At 39.8% G+C, this 25,777-nt stretch overlaps 1 protein-coding gene across 1 annotated transcript in view; it reads left to right on the top strand.

Annotated features, from left to right (window-relative positions):
- Positions 1–25,777, top strand: part of ADGRV1 (adhesion G protein-coupled receptor V1) — a 546,035-nt gene that overhangs the window by 511,070 nt on the left and 9,188 nt on the right. The window contains exons 88-89 of the mRNA XM_040241540.1: positions 22,829–23,020; positions 25,281–25,458. Of these exons, the coding sequence (XP_040097474.1) occupies positions 22,829–23,020; positions 25,281–25,458 (370 nt within the window). The remainder of the gene's footprint in view (positions 1–22,828; positions 23,021–25,280; positions 25,459–25,777) is intronic.

The raw sequence follows: 25,777 nt of genomic DNA, 5'->3' as shown, positions 1-25,777 counted from the left end.
TTATAAGATTTTTTTTTTGGCCATGCCACATGGCTTGTGAGATCTTAGTTCCCTAACCAGGGATTGAACATGGGCCCGCTGCAGTGAAATCTCCGAGTCCTAACCACTGGACCACCAGGGAATTCCCCACATATTCATCTGTTCTGAAAATTACAGGCTAGCTTAGAATAATGTTGTAAAATATGCCTTCTCTTATAAGGGTGGTAAAATTTAAAGTCAAGGTATGGACTGGCAGAGTAAAAGGACATGCATTCATCTCCTTTGGTGAGAACACCAAAACTGCAAGTAGTTGTTGAACAGCCACCAACAGGAGGATGCTGGAAGCCACCGAAGAAAGACACCCCACATCCAAAGACAAAGGAAAAGCCGCAACGAGACAGGAGGAGGGACGCAATCATGGTAAAATCAAATCCCATAACTGCAGATCGGCAGCCCACAAACTGGGAAGTTCTCCCACTTTTGTGAAGGTTCTGAGTCCCATGTCAGGCTTCCCAGCCTGGGAATCCGGCAAAAGGACTAGGAATACCCAGGGAATCTGACTTTGAAGACCAGCGAGATTTGATTACAGGACTTTCACAGGACTGGGAGAAACAGAGACTCGGAAGGCACAAACAAAATCTTGCACGCACCAGGACCCAGGGGCAAGGAGCAGTGACCCCACAGGAGACTGAACAAGACTGTGACAGCCTAGATCGGCAGTGGCTCACTGTAGAGATGGGGACACTGGTAGCAGAAGTCCTGGAGGTGCCCCCCTTGCTGTGAGCCCTCTTGGAGGTCACCATGAGCCCTACCATAGAGCCTATAGACTCCAGGGCTGGGTTGCCTCAGGCCAAACAATTAACCAGGAAGGAGCACAGCCTCACCCATTAGCCAACAATTGACTTAAAGTTTTACTGAGCCTGGCCCTGCCCACCAGCGCAAGACCCAGTTTTTTCCCACCACCAATCCCTCCCATCAGCCAGCTTACACAAGCCTCTTTGCCTCATCCACCAGAGGGCAGACAGAAGAAGCAAGAAGAACTAAAATCCTGCAGGTGGAATGAAAACTGCATCAGAGAAAGTTAATCAAGATGAAGAGGCAGAGGGCTATGTCCCAGATGAAGGGACAAGATAAAACCTCAGAAAAACAACTAAATGAAGTGGAGATAGGCAGAAAAAAAAAAGAATTCAAAATAATGCTAGTGAAGATGACCCGGGATCTCAGGGAGAGAATGGAGAAGAGGCAAGAAATGTTCACCAAAGACCTAGAAGAACTAAAGAACAAAGAAACAGGCAAACAGTACACTAGAAGGAATGAAGGGCAGAATAACTGAGGCAGAAGAACAGATAAGTGATCCGGAAGACAGAATGGTGGAACTCACTGCTGCAAAACAGAATACAGAAAAAAAAAAAAAATGGAGGAGGCAGGGAGGAAGACAGCCTAAGAGACCCCTGGGACAACGTTAAATGCACCAACATTCACATTATAGGGGTCCCAGAGAAGAGAGAAAGGAACCGAGAAAATATTGGAAGAAATGATAGCTTAAAACTTCCCTTATACGGAAAAGGAAATAGTCAACCAAATCCAGGAAGTGCATAGTCCCAGGCAGGATAAACCCAAGGAGGAACACACCAAGACACACAGTAATCAAACTGACAAAAATTAATGACAAAGATAAAACATTGAAAGCAACAAGGGAAAAATGACAAATAACACACAAGGGACCTCTCATCAGGCTACCAGCTGATTTTTCAACAGAAACTCTGCAAGCCAGAAGGGAATGGCATGATATATTTAAAGTGATGAAAAGGAATAATCTACAACCAAGAATACTCTACCCAGAAAGACTCTCATTCTGATTTGATGAAGACATTAAAGTCAAAGTAGAAACTACTTTCTGCATTGAAAGATTTGCAAACATACAAAATTTGGTGTTTGGAGTTTATTTCTTAATTTTAGCAAATTTTCTTCTTAGACATAGCTATTGCTTCATATACTTAAAACGTTTTAAACCAATAGAATAGTAAAAATGTATCATGCTTTCACATATACACCCAAGGGCTTTAAACATGTACACAGAGGGTTCAGTTTTTGTTGCAACTTAATAACCTATAAAAATTTGTGATTATATTCCCTCCCACCCTTACTTACTTGGGATCTGAGTCACAGGAGCAGCTTGCCAAAGAGAGCACTCCAATTTGTCTTCTAGAATTTCTGGTAAGGTGTATTTTAAAAAATGGCACAGATGGTACAGCTATACCCATTTCTTGGTTAAGAGTAAGCTAAGACATCAGTGCTGTTCATAGTGGGATCCTGATTCTTCTTGCCCTTATTTTTCAAGGCCCCAGATGATACAGATTTGGGGAAAACTATATATTCCTTCATTCACTCAACAAATATTTATGAAGAACTTGGTCTTCACAGGGTGCTGTGCTGGGCTTATGGCAGTGAAAAAATCCAGTTGTCTTGATTTTGAGAAGTTGACCATCTGCAGTGTGATGTAGGACACCAGCTAGAAAACTGGCCATGAGCATAGAGCATAATAAATGCTATAAAAGGGGGGAGTCTAGGGCGCAGGGACAGAGTGTTGGGTTACCTAACCCAGGATGAAGCGGAAGGGTAACTGCAAAAACATCTCAGTGCCCTGGAGGAAGCTTATACTTAAAGAGAAGGGCCAGCCAGCCTAGGGGAGGAAGAACAGCAAGTCCACAGGGCAAACCTGAGAAAAAGCACGGCTCATTTGGAGGAGCTGAAAGTGCCTGGTGGTTCATTTTGCCTGGAGCGTGGAGTCTGAGGCAGGGAGTGGTGACATTCAGGACCAAACCACGGAAGGCTTTATTATTAGCCAAGTTACAAGTTGTATTCTCTCTTCTGAAGGTACTGGGAACCACTGAAGCAGTGACACCTCCCTTTTGTGAAATGACTCAGTGCAGAATAAACCCTATCAGCAAAAAAAAAAAAAAAAAAACTGATGCTCAGGTCTTAAGAAAAATGGTTAAGACTTGTGTTTGTAATCACACTAAGGCAGAACAGCACCTTGGTTTGTGTTCTTCACCAGTTCTGGGAAAGAAGTGGTTCTTAGCCATGGTAAATATTCAACCACCAAGATCCTGCTTGGCTTCGTAGTGTTACATTATTTCTCGGAACACGACTTTGTGGCAGGCTACCTCAACTGGTAGGAATGTGCTGTGCAAAGAAAGAAGCCAACCAGGTTAAGGATGAGACTAGCTTTCTGCAAACCCTTTTAGCTTAAAAACAGTATCTCCTTATATTTATGAAGCACATTGACAGTTTGCAAAAGCACCTAGCATTTGTTTTATCAGTCTTGTAATCCATTGAGGTGACAGGTATTGCTTCCCATTTTATAGATGTAGCAACTGGGGTGCATATAAATATAGCTGAATATAACAGTATTTAGCAAGTAGCAAAGCACTTTATCATACTAACTGTACTAATTAGTATGTACTTATTATGCTAATACTACCAGTTGCATATTTAATTCCAAGATATATGACTGTAAATTTCACTCTCTACAAGAGAATGGTTATAGCCAGTCAAAAAAATTAAGTTTAGGGATAGAATGAAATCCTTATTTATATTTTTTGTTACATTATCAATCTTAAGAATTGAGCAGTTCCTAAAAGAACAGAAGATAATAAATAGTGTTCTTCAGCTCAGTTGCTCAGTCGTGTCCTTCTCTGTGACCCCATGGACTGCAGCACACCAGGCCTCCCTGTCTATCAACAACTCCCGGAGTTCACTCAGACTCACGTCCATCAAGTCAATGATGCCATCCAACCATCTCATCCTCTGTCATCCCCGTCTCCTCCTGCCTTCAATCTTTCCCAGCATCAGGGTCTTTTCTAATGAGTCAGTTCTTTGCATCAGGTGGCCAAAGTATTGGAGTTTCAGCATCAGCCCTTTCAATAAATACACAGGGCTGATTTCCTTTAGGATGGACTGGTTGGATCTCCTTGCAGTCCAAGGGACTCTCAAGAGTCTTCTCCAACACCACAGTTCAAAAGCATCAATTCTTCTGCACTCAGCTTTCTTTATGGTCCAACTGTCACATCCATACATGACTACTGGAAAAGCCATAGCTTTGAGTAGACGGACCTTTGTCAGAAAAGTAATATTTCTGCTTTTTAAGTGTTCTTAGGCATCCGGTCCCATCACTTCATGGGAAATAGATGGGGAAACAGTGGAAACAGTGTCAGACTTTATTTTTCTGGGCTCCAAAATCACTGCAGATGGTGATTGCAGCCATGAAATTAAAAGATACTTACTCCTTGGAAGAAAAGTTATGACCAACCTAGATAGCATATTGAAAAGCAGAGACATTACTTTGCCGACTAAGGTCCATCTAGTCAAGGCTATGGTTTTTCCTGTGGTCATGTATGCATGTGAGAGTTGGACTGTGAAGAAGGCTGAGCACCGAAGAATTGATTCTTTTGAACTGTGGTGTTGGAGAAGACTCTTGAGAGTCCCTTGGACTGCAAGGAGATCAGCCCTGGGATTTCTTTGGAAGGAATGATGCTAAAGCTGAAACTCCAGTACTTTGGCCATCTCATGCAAAGAGTTGACTCATTGGAAAAGACTCTGATGCTGGGAGGGATTGGGGGCAGGAGGAGAAGGGGACAACAGAGGATGAGATGGCTGGATGGCATCACTGACTCGATGGACGTGAGCCTGAGTGAACTCCGGGAGATGGTGATGGACAGGGAGGCCTGGCGTGCTGCGATTCATGGGGTCGCAAAGAGTTGGACATGACTGAGCGACTGAACTGAACTGACCTGAACTGAGGCTCCAAATATAAAACAATATAATACCCATTTTGCTGATTTTTATATTTGTTTTGGTCTAAGAAAAGAAATGCTCTATTTAAAGTGTTCTTTAAAAAAAAAGAAAAGGAAAATAATCAATTGACTTGATGATATGGTTATTCAAAGAGGCACCAACTAGAAAATTTATATATTACTACCAGTATAATATATATAATTGTGTTCTAAAATTTTGACTATGGAATCAACGTGTGAAATTTAATCTTTTTCTTTCCTTTGACTTTCATCACAAGAGATAATATATGCCCATATGTGAAACATTCCAACTATTGCAGAGTGGAAAATTTCTGTTGTAAAAGATTTTGGGAGTGTGGACCTGCATCTTAGGAGGTACTTTAAGCCACAGGACTTAATTTTATTTAGATGCCTCATATTTTTCACTCTAGGGTAAGATCTTTGAAATAGATATCCCATCTTTATCTTATTTTATGACTCACAGAATTTTCCATGTACTAGACACTGAAAAACTTTTCAAAGAATAGTATACAACCTTATTTTGTTGAAGAAAGGTAAAAATATTTGGAAGAATATCCCAATTTAGGTAAAGCCAATCACTGGACCCATCTTTCACTTCACTTATTTCCCCTTCAGGCAACGTTCTGAGATTTAGGAAGCAGAGGAACTCCTGGTGGAGCTCCAAGCATTGAACCACAAGACTGGGCATGAAACGCTGGAGGAAGCACTCAAGCCTGTCTGTCCACTGCCTGCATGGAACCTAAGTGCCCTTCTTGGTGGGCATTCAGCTATGACATATGAACTTAATGAATGAATCAAAGATGGTTAGGAGAGAATTTAAATTGCAGACCATCCTTACATAAAGAGGGCTGGTTAGAATCTGGATTTTTATTAAGATTTAAGATATGCTCAATAGCTCTGCTGATTCAATCAGGATTTATTCCTCAGTGCTGGATCCTTCTTGTGTGTGTTAGTCACTCAGTTGTATCTGACTCTTTGCGACCCCATGGACTGTATGTAGCTCACCAGGCTCCTCTGTCCATGGGATTCTCCAAGCAAGAATACTGGAGTGGGTTGCCATTCCCTTCTCCAGGAGATCTTCCTGACCCAGGGATCAAACTGGGATCTCTCACATTGGAGGCAGATTCTTTGTCACTGAGCCACCAGGGAAGCCCAGATCCTTCTTGAGCCCTAATGTAAGGGAGGTGATGTTGATAAAAATGCTGAGACAACAGGCAAAACCAGGAATTTCTAACAAACCAGGGCTGTCCCAGGCAAACCAAGATCTAAGGTTTCTTCAGCTATTGCCCAACTGTAAATCCAACCTTCAGCTCTTTTTCCCAACAAAATGCTTACATATGGAAACATGTCCTTACATAATTAACGGGTTGGGGAAAAATAAACCCTCTCTAGAAATTGTAGTTTTAAGAAAGTTTATATCCAAGATAGAGTGGTGATTTCTGAGTGTTAAGATTTGGGGATGAGGAGTGGCTTCTCTGTATTTTATTTCCTTTTCCCCCTTCTGCAATAAATATTAACAATGAATGGGCTGCTTTAAATTATTGCTCTTTAAAATTAAAATATCCAAACATTTTAGAAGTTTGTTAGTAAATTAGCTTTTCTATAGAGCATTATTGGAGATATCTTAGTATCATTGTTTCTAGAAAATTGCAACAAAAAAGTACAAAATGATTTCTCCCTACTAAGTAGCTTAGTAATCATCAGAAAAGAGTATTTGAAAATAGTAACAATATTTTGATAATATGTAATATGGGCTTCCCTGGTGGTTCAGTGGTAGAGAATCCATCTGCCAATGCAAAGGCCTTGAGTTCAATCCTTGGTCCTTGAAGATCCCCTGGAGAAGGAAATGGCAACCCACTCCAGTATTCTTGCCTAGAAAATCCCATGGACAGAGGAGCCTGGCAGGCTACGATACATGGGGTCACAAAGAGTCAGACACAACTTATCAACTGAATAACAATAACAACAACAATATGTTACATAGTTCTTCAGTTCAGTTCAGTTCAGTTGCTCAGTCGTGTACAACTCTGTGACCCTATGAATTTGCAGCACGCCAGGCCTCTCTGTCCATCACCAACTCCCAGAGTTCACCCAAACTCACATCCATTGAGTCGGTGATGCCATCCAGCCATTTCATCCTCCATCATCCCCTTCTCCTCCTGCCCTCAATCCCTCCCAGCATCAGGGTCTTCTCCAATGAGTCAACTCTTCGCATGAGGTGGCCAAAGTTTTGGAGTTTCAGCTTCAGCATCAGTCCTTCTAATGAACACCCAGGACTGATTTCCTTTAGGATGGACTGGTTGGATCTCCTTGCAGTCCAAGGGACTCTCAAGAGTCTTCTCCAGCACGTCTGGGATTATTGATTTCTGTTTACATGTTGTATTAACTCAAATCTGTAAATGTAAAGATTCCCAGAAGTGTAGTAACTCGGAGTTTTTATCTGCTGGTGAGATATCTCAGAATTTGCCAGTCTTACCAATTGTGATAAATCTCTTTCTATCTCCTCAGTGCAAAATTTATACCTGTTTCCAGTACAGTGGATCATAAGATGTTGAGTTCCACATTTCTATAAAAGTCTACATGGACTATGTCCTTATTTTGGAATTGACTCATCCAAAAATATTTCTAAAACAAGGCCGTTTAGATCATCTTTGATATTTGACTAACCATGTTATGATGAAACGCATAATTTCTTCAAAGCTTACTAGATTTTTTTTCCTTGCAAAAGCAGCATAAAAGATGTAGAAGCCCAGTAGTTATGAGTCATTGGCTGGGTGGCTGCCTTCAGCCACCTGTGGGACAGGAATAAGTCAAAAGTACAAAAAACGGGGCATCTCCCAAAGGGACCTTGGTATCAGAGGTGAACTGAAACTGGCAGGAAGAAACACCCATTGTAGCAAATGTGAAATTGTCAACATTCATTCAGTGTCTTCAGATGGAATGTCTGAAGTTCATAGTTTAAAGGTATTAAACTCTGTGCTCTGCAGTCTTTTGCTCTGAATGAGAATAATAATGAATTGAAGTGGGTGAAGTGGAGGGAAGAAAACTCCCATCCAGTGTCAGCATGTAGATGTATCAAACTGGCTGATCTCATGTCATGAGTCAGATCATTCTCTAACCTCAGGTTACCCTTTTTCTTGACAACTCTGTGTATTAGGTATTTAAATCTCTTCTTACTGCTCTCTGGATGGGATGACAATAGACTGAAATATATAATATATAGTGCTATCAAGGGACAAGTCCTCTTAGGATAGGGAATGATCTGCTTGAGTTTTTCCCAGATAATGGTTGCATCTGCAGTGAAAAAAAAAAAAATGGCTTGCAGTGAAAAAAAAATGGCTCTTTTCACGTCTTCTTAACATCTGTTTATAGTGATGTGGACCCCCTCGCCCTCCTGGAGCTGAGTCTTGTCTTGGGGTCCCCAGGGTAGTCAGTTGTGGCTGGCCTCTCATCTGACCTGCCTGACCAGTTGGTAGTTCCTTGTTTACTTAAGTGATTCTTCCTGTTCATGTCCTGCAGCTGTGCTGAGTCCTGAGCACTCAGCATTTTCCTCTATGTTCAGTGTCTTCCTTAAAAAAAATCATACACCCATAATGGCTTCAGCTTTTAACAGTGCACAGCTATTTCTGCACTTAAGTCTCTAACTTTCTAACTTTCTCCTGACCTCCCGTCTAGTACTTACAGTGATCGTACTTATTTTCACATCAACATGGATGATATTTCACTTAGTTTCCACAGCAGAATGATACCTTCTCTTTCTTCTCTTACTTTATGGGCTCTAGGTCAATTTTCCCTTTTCATCATCATCAGCCCTTTTCTTTGGTCACCTGTCACTGTCCAAACAATTAAAATGAATCCATAGAGTTGTTAACAAATACCTGAATGCTAAATTTTGGAGGGCTGTTGAAAAGGCAATTTAAAGGATTCTGACCAAAAACTGTGTTGAAAAGTTCTCACCATGTTTTTTGTTTGTTTTTAATTTTTGGCTGCCCTAGGTGTCCATTGGTGCATGGGCTTTCTCTCAGTTCAGTTCAGTTGCTCAGTCGTGTCTGACTCTTTTCACCCCATGGACTGCAGCACACCAGGCCTGCCTGTCCATCACCAACTCCCGGGGTCTACCCAAATTCATGTCCATTGAGTCAGTGATGCCGTCCAACCATCTCATCCTCTGTCGTCCCCTTCTCCTCCCACCTTCAACCTTTCCCAGCATCAGGGTCTTTTCCAGGGAGTAGTTCTTTACATCAGGTGGCCAAAGTATTGGAGTTTCAGCTTCAGCATCAGTCCTTCCAATGAATATTCAGGACTGATTTCCTTTAGGATGGACTGGTTGGATCTCCTTGCAGCCCAAGGGACTCTCAAGAGTCTTCTCTAACACCACAGTTCAAAAGCATCAGTTCTTTGGCACTCAGCTTTCTTTATAGTCCAGCTCTCACATCCATACATGACTACTGGAATAACCATACCTTTGACTAGACTAGACAGACCTTTGTTGGCAAAGTAATGTCTCTGCTTTTTAATATGCTCTCTAGGTTGGTCATGGCTGTGGCAAATAGGGATCACTCTTCATTGCAGTGCTCGGGCTTCTCATTGAAGTGGTTCCTCTTGTTGCAAAGCACAGGCTCTAGAATGTTCAGGCTTCAGTAGTTCAGCTTCCAGGCTCCAGAGCTGGCTCAGTAGTTTTGGCACACAGGCTTAGTTGCTCCATGGCATGTGGAATCTCCCCAGATCAGGGATTGAATTTGTATCCCCTGTATTTGCAGGCAAATTCTTATCCACTGTGCCACCAGAGAAGTCCTCTTATAGTGTTAAGGATGGCTTTTTCATTTATAAATGTTAGGAAAAGTAGAAAGGAGAATAATATTTTATGACCTGGGAAAATCGTATGAGACAAATTTCAGTGTAGTTTCGACAGAGACCATATACCCTCCAAAGCTAAAATATTCACTATGTGACTGCCTTCAGGAAAAGTTTGCTGACCCCTTGGTTTAAAAGATAAGCATTCACTTTATTAAAACAGCAAATTCAAAACCCGATTTTGTTCTTCAGCAAAAAAAAAAAAAACAGGTGGCTACACACTCATGAAACCACAGTCAAGACAGAGAACATTTCCATCTCCCCACAAAGATTCCCCAGGCCACTCTGCAGACCATCCTTCCCTTTGCTCCGATAGCCAGGGAGCCACTGATCTGCTTTCTGTCACTGTATCGTAATTTGTGGTTTCTAGAATTTTGTATAAATAGAATCACACAGTGGGCACTTCTTTATGACTGACTTTTTTATCCAGCATGCTGATTTTGAGATTCATTCATGTTGTTAGACCTATCAGTGATTTGTCCTATTCGCTATTATAGGCTTTTTTCAGCTTTGTTTAGGTATAATTGACAAAGAAAATTATAATATATTTAAAGTGTTCATCTTGCTGATTTGCCATGTCTGTGATTTGCTCTAAGTGTACAAAAGGGCCGATTTTGCTGGACTCGCTACAGACTTTACTATTAGACAAGACTATTAATAATAGTAAACTTTTGCATAATCTGTTCTGCATAGAAAAACCACCCCAGAAACAAGGAAACAACTCACTTTAACTATTTTATTATTGTTATTATTATTAATAATAATAGTATTTTTACAGATTCTGGGTATTTCCAGTTCCCTATGGCAGAGATTTCTCAAAGTAAACCAAAAATTATTTCAAACTATGTTTTAAGGTTCTTGTAAATATAACAGTGTTTAAATAGTCATGGTACAGTTTGGCAATTTTTGTAATTTCATTTAAAACTGTTTTTCATTTTCAAAGCTTAATCCAACTCGAACCTCTTCTCTACTTTCTATTAAAACCTTTAAAAATTACCCTCCGATTCCAAACCTCTCCTCCACTCTTTAGTTCCATCTGAGTACTCTTATGATCACTTTCAGCCTTGTCTGTTCTCAGTCCTGCCACCCAACTCAGTATGTCCTTCTGAACATGTTCTTATCTGGGAACTCTCAAAGCAGGGTGTTGGTGGGGTCAGGGGTTTGTGTTGTTGTAACTTTACAGAAAAAAACAACTTTAATTTTCAGTTCCTTGTATCTTGTCAGAAATAGTCTGGCTCCTGATAAGTAGTATCACAACTGATTAGCATGCCATGCTTTGAAATTTAACAGAAGCATAAAGAACCTTGAGAGTCTCTGCGATAAAGTCCTGTAGGACAAGGTTCAAGAGGAAAAACTGAAGGATGGGGACCATGCCATCTGGAGATGAAATTGCTGAGGCATAACCGAATAATTGTCTTTTGATTCATGAGTATCCATCCCAAAAAAGACTGACCAAATGTTTCTCCTGCCCCTAAGTGACACACAGAGAAAAAGGTTCTTAAATTGCAGATAGAAACTTTAGTTGTATAAAGCAAAAGGTATCTTCTCTATAATCTGGATATTTCTGGTTTAAAAAAACAAACAGAATTGTTGCTCCTAGGATTTACAAAATTTAGAATAGACATTGGTCTCACCCTGAAAGTGAAGCCATGCGACCCAGATAATTTAGTTACAAACATCTCTGAAGCCAGCGGACTAAGCTAACTGAACTTCGATTTACTCTCTTTGTTCTGAATAGTGGCCCTTAAATTAGTAAGGAATTTTAGAAGAACTTGATATGACCCATGGTGAACACTAGGTAATTACTGATCCCATCCAAATATTTTTAGGAGCATTTGAGTGATAGTTGTTTCCAAAGCATTCTAAATGTTTCAATTGCACTGAGAGCCGGTGGCCATCAAGATGACTCACTTATTTTCCTTTTCTCTATATATTTAATGCACACGTCAGATTGGAGAATCTTATTGTAAATAGGAACATTAACAAAAGCAAGTTAAACTGCTAAAAAAGAGCTGTTGAAAAAAATGTGAATCAATGAAAGATGAAATTCCTAGTATTCTCACACCTGAAGAAAATGTACAGATGCATACAGTATTGGTCTTTTCAATCCTGTCATTGGTATGAAATCCCTTGTCTCTGTTGCTAAGTCACTTGGTGATGCAAAACAGCAGTAGGTCAGCAGCTCTGTGTGACACCAGAAGCAAGAAATCACGGAGACTTCACAGGAGTGTCTGCCAAGCAGAGAGCAAAAGCAGAAGCTGTGAAGCCCTTTAAGGAGAAGGAGTCACAAGAAAAGGCAGCAGCTATGCAAACTCAGGCTCAGCAGAGAAGCCAGACACAGCCAGGAAGTCACCTGGAGGTTCAGTGCCAAGCAAGCCCACCACCAGAGGGGCACAGACCCAGAAGAGCAGAGATCAGCCATCAGTGGGTGTTCATTCTCCTGTAAGAGAGTCTTGGCACATGGAATGTGAGAAACACAAAGCCTGAGCCAAAGCAAATTTGTATTGAGCAACTCCCAAATTACCTAACTATAGTGAGAAAATTAGAAAACTAGAACCAACACCTGCCCGTCCCCACCCCATCCTACTCTCTGTCACTAATGAAAATTCAAAGCCAGAATCTCTTATTTAAGAAATATTTCTTAAGCTCCTTCTGGGTGCCAAGGACCTTACTATGAACTAAAAATTACATCAGTGAACTAACTGGAGATAATGTCTTGCTTTCTAGGACGTTACCACTGAATCAAAGATTTTTTTTTTTTTTGGTAATCTCAAATTTGTAATTTTTGAGTTGAAAAAATATAGCCTAATTTTATTGAAGATTTCATTCTTCTAAGTTCTTTAGGCTGCATTGTTCTGTGCTCTTTCTTAGGCTATCCAAAAGATAGGTGGTTTTGATTAGGCCACTTGTAGGACTGGACTGCCTATTTCTTAACTATTTTTCATAACAGAATTAACATATACCTGGAGATTTTGAAATGGCACATTTTCCTTAGGTCTCCAAAACCATTCTTCCTATTATTTTAATATTCTTGTGCTTCAAAGTTTTAAAAACAGAAAAAAAAGCAGTATTAATAAATGGTCCTTGTGTCTATATACTGTTTATGTAGACTTGATCACTACTAATATATTGACAAATTTGCTTAGACTATTTTTTAATCATTGTTTTTAGAAAAATGATAAAGATTTATTATAGGAATTGAAACAAATAATAAAAATATAAAGATTAAAACTGTTAAAGTCACTTCAAACTTCACCCATAAGTAATCCTCATAAATATTAAGTGACTATTATGATTCCAGGAATTTTCCAAGTTTATTAGCACAAAGCACAAATCCAAATTGCTTAGAGAATCCCAAGCAAAGAAAAGTATCCCTAGGCATATCATAGTCAAATTCTTGAGAATCTGAATAGCAGATCGTGAGGGCAGCTTGGGGAAGTGAAGGGAACATTGTATTCAAGAAAATCATAATAGAAGTTAATACTATTCTCATCAGAAACTGGAAACCAAAAGACAATGGAATGACCCCTTTAAAGTCCTGTAACAAACAAACAAACAAAACCTGTTACCCTGCAAATCTATATCCAGTGACAATATCCCTCTAATAGAAAGGTACAATAAAAACACTTTTCAGGCAAAAGCTGAAAGAATTTATTTCCAAAAAATCTGAGCATCAGGAAATGCTAAAAAGAAGTTATACAGACTGAAGGGAAAGGGAAATGATGGGAGAGAAATCTAATTCTATGAAAATTAATGGAGAACACTGGAAAGAGCAAGTAAGTCATTACATATAAAGGTTTATTTAACAAATCATTCCTACTTTATATATTATATGTCATTTTGTCACAGACTGTTGACTATTTTAAAGTAAAAATCACATTTAAAATAAAAAAATGATGTTCATATCTGAACATCATTTCTAGACATACTAAATATGATTGGATGCCTACTTATAAATGTTTTAAATATGTGACCATATTATAGTTTCTATAATATACAAAATTTAATTCAATTTATTTGAATTTGTCTTGAGAAAAGCTAAAATGGAAGAGAAATAATTCTTAAACATCAAAAAATGCTTCTATACCACAAAATACATTCTAATCATCACAAGAAAGATAAAAGGTCTCTCTTAAGAAATTATAAAGACAGTAAAGGATTGGAATCACTGTTTTTTATGACCTAGGTATTTCAATTTTATAGTATCAACTTGACTACCTGCTGTAAAATATAATAAAATCATCAATGCTCAGGTCTTCTCCCATTTCACTCTTCCAAACATTAGGGGTGTGTGTATATATACACATACACACACACATATATATAGGGGTATATATATATATATGGTTAATATTATATGTTTTACATTGTGTAGGCTTAACATTTACATTTTAATCTATAAATATAATTCTCATAATTGTAAGATTATTCCAGTATCTAAATGCATAGATGGTAGTACCTTTTCCATGATCCTTTTTCCATCATCATTACTGAATTCTGTTTTTTCATTAGTATGGACAGGTCCTCTCTTTATTAGTTATATTTCATTATCATGTAGTTTGGTTTTTAAGTTTTTTACCCAAGAAAATTTATGAATGCTGCATTCCCAGCATTGTCTTTATGTTTGATAATTTCAAATGCTATATTGGCTGAATATAATATTCTTTCTCCCACAGAACTAAATAAATATTGCTCCATTATCTTTTAACACTAAAAGTTGTTATAAAGAAGTCTGAAGGCAGGCTAAAATTTACCATTTATTAATAGACTGGCTTGTTTTCTTTTGGAATCTCTTAAAGTTTAACACCTACTAAGGCTATGATGTGATATCAAGGAATCTATATCAAAATTTTCCTGGTACATGGAATCCCTTAGAAGAAATGGAGTAGCCATCATGGTCAACAAAAGAGTCTGAAATGCAGTACTTTGATGCAATCTCAAAAATGACAGAATGATCTCTGTTCGTTTCCAAGGACAACCATTCAGCATCACAGTAATCCAAGTCTGTGCCCCAATCAGTAACGCTGAAGAAGCTGAAGTTGAACGGTTCTGTGAAGACCTACAAAATCTTTTAGAACTAACACCCAAAAAAGATGTCCTTTTCATTATAGGGGACTGGAATGCAAAAGTAGGAAGTCAAGAAACACCTGAAGTAACAGGCAAATTTGGCCTTGGAATGCAGAATGAAGCAGGGCAAAGACTAATAGAGTTTTGCCAAGAAAATGCACTGTTCATAGCAAACACCCTCTTCCAACAACACAAGAGAAGACTCTACACATGGACATCACCAGATGGTCAACACCAAAATCAGATTGATTATATTCTTTGCAGCCAAAGGTGGAGAAGCTCTATACAGTCAGCAAAAACAAGACTGAGAGCTGACTGTGGCTCAGATCATGAACTCCTTATTGCCACTTAAATCAAAGAAAGTAGAGAAAACCACTAGACCATTCAGGCATGACCTAAATCAAATCCATTATGATTATACAGTGGAAGTGAGAAATAGATTTAAGGGACTAGATCTGATAGAGTGCCTGATGAACTATGGACTGAGGTTCGTGACATTGTACAGAAGACAGGGATCAAGACCATCCCCATGGAAAAGAAATGAAAAAAAGCAAAATGGCTGTCTGAGGAGGCCTTACAAATAGCTGTGAAAAGAAGAGAAGCAAAAAGCAAAGGAGAAAAGGAAAGATATAAGCATCTGAATGCAGAGTTCCAAAGAATAGCAAGAAGAGATAAGAAAGCCTTCCTCAGTGATCTATGCAAAGAAATAGACGAAAACAACAGAATGGGAAAGACTAGAAAATTCAAGATACCAAGGGAACATTTCACGTAAAGATGGGCTCCATAAAGGACAGAAATGGTATGGACCTCACAGAAGCAGAAGATATTAAGAAGAGGTGGCAAAAATACACAGAAGAACTGTACAAAAAAGATCAAGACCAAGATAATCACAATGGTGTGATCACTCACCTAGAGCCAGACATCCTGGAATGTGAAGTCAAGTGGGCCTTAGAAAGCATCACTATGAACAAAGCTAGTGGAGGTGATGGAATTCCAGTTGAGCTATTTCAAATCCTGAAAGATGATGCTATGAAAGTGCTGCACTCAATATGCCAGCAAATCTGGAAAATTCAGCAGTGGCCACAGGACTGGAAAAGGTCAGGTTTCATTCCAATCCCAAAGAAAGGCAATGCCAAAGAATGCTCAAACTACCGCATAATGTCACTCATCTCACATGTTAGTAAAGTAATGCTCAAAATGCTCCAAGCCAGGCTTCAGCAATACATGAACTGTGAACTTCCAGATAGTCAAGCTGGTTTTTGAAAAGGCAGAGGAGCCAGAGATCAAGTTGCCAACATCCACTGGATCATGGAAAAAGCAAGAGAGTTCCAGAAAAACATCTATTTCTGCTTTATTGACTATGCCAAAGCCTTTGACTGTGTGGATCACAATAAACTATGGAAAATTCTGAAAGAGATGGGAATACCAGACCACCTGACCTGCCTCTTGAGAAACCTATGTGCAGGTCAGGAAGCAACAGTGAGAACTGGACATGGAACAACAGACTGGTTCCAAAAAGGAAAAGGAGTACATCAAGGCTATATATTGTCACCCTGCTTATTTAACTTATATGCAGTGTACATCATGAAAAACGCTGGGTTGGAAGAAGCACAAGCTGGAATCAAGATTGCCGGGAGAAATATCAATAACCTCAGATATGCAGATGACACCACCCTTATGGCAGAAAGTGAAGAGGAGCTAAAAAGCCTCTTGATGAAAGTGAAAGAGGAGAGTGAAAAAGTTGGCTTAAAGCTCAACATTCAGAAAACGAAGATCATGGCATCTGGTCCCATCACTTCATGGGAAATAGATGGGGAAACAGTGGAAACAGTGTCAGACTTTATTTTGGGGGGCTCCAAAATCACTGCAGATGGTGATTGCAGCCATGAAATTAACATTTACTCCTTGGAAGAAAAGTTATGACCAACCTTAGATACCATGTTGAAAAGCAGAGACATTACTTTGCCAACAAAGGTCCGTCTAGTCAAGGCTATGGTTTTTCCAGCGGTCATGTATGGATGTGAGCGTTGGACTGTGAAGAAAGCTGAGCCCCGAAGAATTGATGCTTTTGAACTGTGGTGTTGGAGAAGACTCTCGAGAGTCCCTTGGACTGCAAGGAGATTCAACCAGTCCATTCTGAAGGAGATCAGCCCTGGGATTTCTTTGGAAGGAATGATGCTAAAGCTGAAACTCCAGGACTTTGGCCACCTCATGTGAAGAGTTGAGTCATTGGAAAAGACTCTGATGCTAGGAGGGATTGGGGGCAGGAGGAGAAGGGGTCGACAGAGGATGAGACGGCTGGATGGCATCACTGACTTGGAGGTGAGTCTGAGTAAACTCGGGAGATAGTGATGGACAGGGAGGCCTGGCGTGCTGCGATTCATGGGGTCGCAAAGAGTCAGACACGACTGAGCGGCTGAACTGAACTGAACTGAACATGGTATTATAGTTAATACTTTCAATCTGTGGGTTAAAGTTTTTGGGTTTTTTTCAGGAACCTTTTCTTGTGTTGATGTTATATATTTTCATTCCTCTTCCGTTACATTCATTGAATTCCCTTTTTCACGGATAGTAACTACCAATTCTTGAGTATTTTTCTTACCGATTATCTTCTTTTATTCCTTTAATCTGTCTTTTTTTTCATCCTAATCCACAAGAATTTTATATTAGCCAAACCTCTTCCTGTATTTTCAATTTCTCTGAGTCATGATATGCCTCATCATAATCAGTTCCAGCTACTGATAGCTCAGTTGTTCATCAACTCTCATGGCATCCATCAGATCTGTGTGTCTATAAGTCCAATCTTTCATTGCTTATAGGTGTCCAGCTTTTTATTCCTCAAATATTTAAGTGCTGTATATAAAATTTAAATTTTATAAATTTAAATTTAAATTTTAATATAAAACACATTTTATAAAATTTACATTTTAATATAAAATATGTATTTTTTATTATAAAATTGATATAAACAATAATTTAATATTGCAGGAGGAGTCTTTACCATCTGCGCCACCAGAAAAACCCTGTTTTTTAATATGTAGACTGAGTCAGTTCTTTGTGTTTTAATGGCTTGCTAGGTACTGTCACTGGTATATTTTTATCATATATAATAGCTTTTTGCCCGAAACTAAAATAAATATTAGAAATAGAGGCCACATGGAATCAATATGTCGGGATGTGGGGCACATTTAGCTCAGGATTGCTGAGAGCTCTTGCTGTGTGGGTGTGTCCATGCTCACAGGTGGAGGATGTAGCATGGGGTTTGTCACACTCGCTCCAACTGGCTGTGCACGCAGGCCAGCATTCAGAACGCAGACAAAATAATGAACTTGTCACATTAGTTAGAGACAAAATTAAAGGTATGAGCTTGGGCAGCTGTTAAGTGGGTTGGTTCATTTACTGTGTTTGATTTTTCTTTTCTTTTTTTTATTGGAATACAATTGCTTTACAATGTTGTGTTAGTTTCTGCTGTATAACATCGTGAATCAGTCGTATATATGCATATATACTCTCCCTTTTGATCCTCCCTCCCACCCTCCTATTCCACCCCTCTAGGTCATCACAGAGAACAGAGCTGAGCTCCCTGTGCTATACATGGCAGCTTCCCACTGTCTATTAATATTTTAGTCATTGCAGTATGTATATCTCAATGCTACTCTCTTAATTCATCCCTGCCTCTCCATCCCCAACACGCTGTGTCCAAAAGTCTGTTCCCTATGTCTGCGCCTCCATTCCTGCCCTGCAGATAGGCTCATCAGTACCATTTTTCCGTACATATGTGTGAGTATACAACATTTATTTTTCTCTTTCTTACTTACTTCACTCTGTCTGACTGGCTATAGTTTCATCCGCATCACTTCAACTGACTCAATTTCGTTCCTTTTTATGGCTGAGTAATATTCCACTGTATATAGGTACCACATCTGCTTTACCATTCATCTGTCAACAGACATCTAGGCTGCTTTCATGCCCTGACTATTGTAAATAGGGCTACAGGGAAGACTGGGATACATGTGTCTGTTTTGAGTTATGGTGTTCTCACGGTACACGCCCAGTAGTGGATTGCTGGGTCCTATGGCAGGTCTAGGTTTAGCTTTTTAAGCAACCTCCATACTGGTCTCCACAATTTACATTCTCACCAACAGTGTAAGAGGGTTCCCTTTTCTCCACACCCTCTCCAGCGATTATTGTTTGTAGACTTTTTGATGATGCCATTGTGACCGGTATTGGGTGGTACCTCATTGTAGGTTTGACTTGCATTTCTCCAATAATGAGCAATGTTGAACGTCTTTTCACATGCCTCTTGGCCATCTAACCACTTTTTTTGTAACCTGAAGAAATTAAGGGATGAGAAAGCAGAGACAAAAAGGACTGCTGACTAAGACAGAGTGCCTTTCGTTATGGCTTGATACCTGGTGTTTCCCTCCTGCGATCTTTGTTTTCCCCCACTTATTTGTTTGCTTTTGGCTGTGCTGGGCCTTTGTAGCTGGGCGGGCTTTTCTCTGGTTGTGGTACACAGGCTTCCCATTGCGGTGGCTTTTCTTCTTATGGAGCACAGGCTCTCGGGCTTCAGCAGTTGTGTTCCTGGGCCCTGGAGCACAGTCTCAGTAGTCGTGGCACACAGACTTAGATGCTGTGCACCTCGGGGGAGCAACATGTGGGATCTGCCTGGATCAGGGATCGAACCCGTGTCTCCTGCCTTTTCTTTACCACTGAGCCACCAGGGAAGCCCTTCTCCGAGATCTTTTTACAAGTTTTTAAAAGCTTAACTGTTCTTAGCTGAGGGCTGCATCTTGGGCCTCAGAGGGGACACTTAGATGAGGTCTCCGAATCAGTATGAAACCCTGAGACTTCACTTCCTTCAGAGACAAGCAGCTTAGTCAACTTCCCGTTTCCCCACTTCTCCTCTGCCTCTGCTTCCTGGGTGAATTTGTTAAATGGCAATGTTGATTCTTTCCCATCTCGTGTGGAACTAACATAAATAACTGAGATAAGCAGCCAAAATCTCCTGTACTTATTTGCTCCCTGATGATGTTAAGAGTATTTATTAACTCCTTTAGAGCAGGGGTCCCTAACCTTCAGGATCTAATGCCTAATGATCGAAGGTGGAGCTGATGTAATAATAATGGGGATGAATGCACAATAAATGTAATTCACTTGAATCATCCCCAAACCATCCCCCTGGCCCCAGTCTGTGGAAAAATTGTCTTCCACAAAACTGGTCCCTGGTGCCAGAAAGGTTGGGGACTGGTGCTTCAGATCATTATGGTCTCTCTTGTGTCTCACTGAGCACTTGTTAATAAGTTTAAATTCCTGCATCAAAATAAATTCAGAGCTGGCCAGTCCAGATGTAATCCAACTAAAAATTTTTTGAAGGCATTTTTTCATCATTGTAGTAGGAAATCCAGTAAAATAATCAAAACAGCAATACACAGAAAGAATCTCCTTCTCTGTAAGCTTTCACTAAACAAAGACTAGGAAGGACAGATGAATTATATATATCTTGCTTCAGAAACAGTTAACCTGTTATTTGGTAGGATATTATCTTTGTTAGCAACTTGGAGTAGGAGCCATATGTCCTGTCCTTGCCTCTCATCGCCTGGCAGTGCACATTGGGGTAGTCAGCACATTGGACTGAGTAACTGAGATTCTAGATGCTCTCATAAAATTCCTTAACAGAACACCATACAGCACAGGGGTGAGGAATCTGCTGCCAGTGCGGGAAATGCGGAAGACATGGGTTCGATCCCTGGGTCGGGAAGATCCCCTGGAGGAGGGAATGGCACCCCACTCCAGGATTCTTGCCTGGAGACTCGCATGCACAGAGGAGCCTGGGAGGCTGCAGTCCATGGGGTCGCAAAGAGTCAGACATGACTGAGCGGCTGAGCGTGCCCACACGCACGCACGCACGCACGCACACACACACACACACACACGCACGCATTCAAAGGAGAACCTGAGATTTAACATACAGCTTTTGAAATAGGGACTTGTTTCTACTCTGAGGTCAGAAACCTCCACAGCTGAGTACTTTGGATAATGAAAGTCCTTTTTCCATATTTGCCCAGCCGGAACTGGACACAGGCAAATGTCATACAATCTGCATTTAAACATTCTTTTCCTTCCATTTTAACAGTGTTTATATTTCCTGATACACATCTAAAAGGTTCAGAGTATTTACTGTATATGTAAATACGCTTTTAAGAAAAAAAACCGCAGCATATGCAGTTTTCACATGCAAGTTATTTTCAGCAGATAGTTCCTCCTCTAAAGCACAAAAGGCTTGATATAAAAACAAACAAGAGAGAATGTGCTGTTTTAACAAATGGGTCCTTGGAGATGAAGTTTTAGGACATTTTTTTTTTTCCAATCTAGCTTTTACCCCATCACTTAGTCACACTTAGAGAAATCCTGAAATAAATCAGTGACATTCTCACAATTCTCAAGGCTGACAGTTTAATTTTTTTTTTCCTGTTTTGTCTATTGCTGTGGCCAATATAGTTAAGTCATACCCATGTGAAAAATTACTTGTACACGAAAAATGTTGGATGTGTGTGTTTTCAGGAAGATTTGTTTCTGCTAATGTGCATGACATCATTTGCACGTGAAACTAATTCGCTTACCCTACGTAATTTAGAATATTAATGTTGTTTCCAAAAAACCAAAACAAGCCCAATTCAAAAGGAAATTAATGTTTCAGTTACTAATTTTGTATCATGGTTAGAGTAATTGCATTTTAAATTATTTTAGCAGATAAACCACTGATTTCAAAACAGAGTTGTTAATTATATAGACTGGATGCCAACTCAGGATGGGGTTATTTCAGTACAAAGAGGAGACAATCCTAATTTATAACAATATTCCAGAAATGGCAACAGGGATCAAATGCTAGTATTCCTACCTTTCAGACTGTCCTCTAATTTCATTTTCCGTTAAAAGTTAGTTGTGATCCTTGTGCCTTGAGGATTTTCTAATAGACTTTTTACTATTTATTCCAGCAGGTACAAGTCTTAAGTCCACAATATTGTTTGCTTTCCTGCTTCTACACTGCCAGAAATATTAGGGGCCATGGGAGAATGCAGACCTCAAAACTGACCATACTTACTTGTGTTTTATGATGTTTTCACATTAACTCCTTTTTTTTCTTTAACAGGCTGTGTGTCTTACTTTCATTTTTATGGATTAATATAAGATTTTTACTAACTAAGGAGATTCTTATTTGCTTCCAAAACTTAAACATCAGTATTAATAGACACAAAAGGCACAGTTTAACATATTTTATTGCCTGAGTGTAAAGGTCAAAATTACCAAGCTTTATAGAAGCATGATTAGAAGTATACAGTAGACCCCTTGTAGAAATCATGAAGGAAGGCCAGTGTAGGCAATGTCTGGAACACAATTGCAAAATGTGAGTTGCTCCCTGTGACGGAAGCAGAGCAATTGTCGAGTTTGACTAGATTGCAAAAGAATTTAAAGGGCCAGCAGATGTTTAAGAAGGCATGAGATAGCTTTGTCGGCCTCATGTAATGTTCGCTGAGAAGCATGCTAAGTATTAAGCAATCCATACTGAATCCCTGTGCAGTGATTTTATTCCAACTGAGATAAGTAGGTGAGATAGAAAACAAAAGCAGAATGCTTAATTAGCCCTGCCCTTGCCTCAGTCTCTAAGGGGGCTGGAGCATTACTCACCGTTTCGCTGAGAAAAAAGTGAAAAAAGAGAGTGCAGTAGGTGCAGGAAGAAAAAAAACAGTAATTTTTTCAAAGGCAAGAGATTGCCCTGTAAAACAAAATGTACACAGTGAATCAGACAGACATTTCTCTGCAGACCTCTATTCAGGTATTAGTAGAGCTAGATTTCAGAGTTCTGATGTTTTAACTAAGAAAAAAATGACTTCTTAGCGAGAGGGCAGTTTTCTCAAATGACATTGAAGAACCTTTGTGCCATTCAAAATTTGCAACGGCCTCCTGCTCCAAACACGTTCTGTCATTCCCAGCTTTGGGGAGAATTTGGAGAGCACCTGCAGAAAGGCAGCTATGCTTGCAGTCATGTTTATTCTTTAGCTACGGTAGCAGGCTTCCTTTTAACATGCTAGTATTCTCTTCTTTTGCAGGGACTTTACGTTTTTGTGGTTTATTTCATTCTACACAACCAGACGTGCTGCCCTATGAAGGCCAGCTACACAGTGGAAATGAATGGGCACCCAGGACCTAGCACCACCTTCTTCACCCCCGGGAGTGGAATGCCTGCTGCTGGGGGAGAGATCAGCAAGTCCACCCAGAATCTTATCAGTGCTATGGAGGAGGTGCCTCTCCTTGCCCTTTCTCCTTCTCCGTCTGTCTGTCTGTCTGTCTCATACACAACCTTTCCATTTTATAGAGTACACGTTAAAAGGTGCCACGTAACTTTTGGGTCCTTTTCCCACTGATGTTCTCTGATCTCTGATATTTGCTGTGCTTACTGTGGTACCATGTCTGTTATCTAGTTCTTTTTCCTCTGTGCTTTGTGAGCTCTACTCACCAGTGGTTTGTACTGGGAAGTCAGCATGTAATTTGTCATTTCTTTCTTCAGAAGCTTCCTAATTTGACCTTTGTGCGTAGTCACTCAGTTGTGTCCGACTCTTTGTGACCCCATGGACTGCAGCCCGCCGGGCTCCTCTGTCCTTGCAGTGACTAAATCTGCTTCAGAAATGGTGTTTCAAATACTGTTCCTTCATGAAAATATTTTCACGGCTCTCTTCCTTTGCCCATCCCAATTCACCATTCAATCCCAGCAAACAAACAAACCTCCCACTGTTCCTGACCACATCGTTTTGGGTTCCTATGTCTAAATCACGTTGCCACCAACCCATCAATAGTGTCAGCCATAGCACTGGTACCACTGCTCGTATGTTAAGACGTACCTGAGGTTATTTGTCCAAGAAGACATGGTCAGGAGGGTTACCCTGACAATTTCTGCAGTGCCTAAGATGTGTCTGCCTACTATTCCTTACAGAGCTTATATCAGTGTCTCTATAATAAAGAGCCAAGGGAAACAGTATTTGTGTGTGTGTCCTGAAAAAAATCAAGAAATCAAAGTGCATATATCTGAAAAGAAAACAGGTAATAGATAGGTGGGTAGATAAATAGATAATCTGCCTGTTCAGTGATATGTTTTATTGTCTTTCATGTTAAATTTTGAAAGTAATTTTATTCATGTTAGATGAAAATTAAGGTAAGTGATCACAATTAAAGTGATCATATTTAAAGACTGGGATATATGTTTAGTACCCTTAAATGTTTAGCAACCTAGTACCATTTCTATGGTACCAGAAGTTCTTAAAACTGAATTATTTTCACATCACAGCTGATAACAATAGAAACAAATATTGCCAGGATCAGCAGTGCAGGAGTAAATCTTTAAAAAAAAATTTTTTTTTGTCTCTTTGATTGGTTACCCAGTTTAGATCTGTCTAGATCTGAACTGTGCAATACACTAGCTATTAACCACGTGTGACTACTTAAATTTAAACCAGCCAAATTTAAGTAACAGTAAAAATTCATTTCATCCATCACCCTGGCCACGTCCAAGTGCTCAGTAGCCATCGTAATGGAGAACAAAGATATAAAATGTTTGTAGCCTCACAGGGCTCCGCCAAACCGTACTGAACCATCACTGTCCTGAAGAGTGCTAGTCCAGATGTTCCGCTGCTTCAGGAAATGTTTACGGTTTCCTCTTCTCTCAGATTGACTTATCCCTCCCTCAGATCACTTTCCTCAGTTTCGAGGCATCCTGTAGTCCCTCAGAGCACCTTGTATTGGAAGGCAGCAGTTGTGACGGTTCAGTTCCTGGCCTGGGCCGCTACTTGAATATTCGTCTCGGGTGTAGCACAAAGCCATACCCTGAAGTGCGCCCTACATTCCTCAGAAGCTTGGAATTGGCCTTGCTCCAGCTGTCAGCGAGGGACTGGCGGAGACATTCTGAAAAGCCACGCAGAGAAGGGAAAGCATTAGGAAAGGAAGGATTAAGGGATTTTTTTTTTTTTTTTAAGCAGTAACCAAAAAGAAAGCAAATATATTTACTCACTTCAAGATAGAACTATCTTTTTCATCATTTAAAATTTTAAAAAGGAGGACTTTAGAATTCTATCAAAGAGCTTTTCTTTTCAATTCAGTATATCCTCGTAGATAGCTACTATATTTAAAACTTTGTGTTTTATCTTAAAGATTAGGAGAGTTCTTTTCTAGTTCTTATACTGTTAACAGCTTTTTTTTTTGCACATATTCTGTGAAAAACAATTAATGTATGGATTGGGTTAAAAGATACTTCTCTTTTTCCACACACAACAGCATAGAAATCTACAAGTAATTCTCATAGAGAAATTGTTTTAGTGTTACCAGGTTAGATTGTCTCATGAAAAGATGTACTTTTCTGAAGAACAGATAAAATTAAATGTCTTACATCTATAAACAGTTCAACTTTCACTTGGTGTTTGTAATGAGGTATAGAGATAAATAGCTCAGATAGATTTCAGGATAAATATATATGTACTCATATTATGGTTTCCTTTTTTTCCAATCCCAAAGGTGCCACCTGACTGGGAGAGAGCATCCTTCCAGCAAGCCAGTCAGGCCAGCCCTGACTTAAAGCCAAGCCCACAAAATGGCGCCACGTTCCCTTCCTCTGCAGGATATGGCCAGGGGTCACTAGTAGCCGATGAGGAGTCCCAGGAGTTTGATGACTTGATATTTGCATTAAAAACTGGTATGTGAACCCACAAACCCATTAGAAGGAAGCACTCTTGCTATGCTGCTTTATATCTTCTTCCCATGAAGTTTCAGAAGTACAATGTCACCCTTAGCGCATTCCAATTCCCATGACCCATTCCTAATCCCAGCCGAATTCTAGGATATTTTGTTCTTGGCACCAATATGAGACAACCTAAAAATAATTGACAATTTGCTTCTAGGAAAAAGGCATATTTTAACTCGATGTAAATATCTGTGCACTGAAATCTTGATGGATAGAACACTGATTGAGATAAATTCAGCACTGTTAAGAATCTGGTAGCAACCTCCCTGAG

Source organism: Oryx dammah, unplaced genomic scaffold (assembly GCF_014754425.2).
Source record: "Oryx dammah isolate SB20612 unplaced genomic scaffold, SCBI_Odam_1.1 HiC_scaffold_5, whole genome shotgun sequence".
Classification (NCBI taxonomy): Eukaryota; Metazoa; Chordata; class Mammalia; order Artiodactyla; family Bovidae; genus Oryx; species Oryx dammah.
Note: the sequence above shows the minus strand (reverse complement) of the source record. Positions and strands in the feature narration are given on the sequence as shown.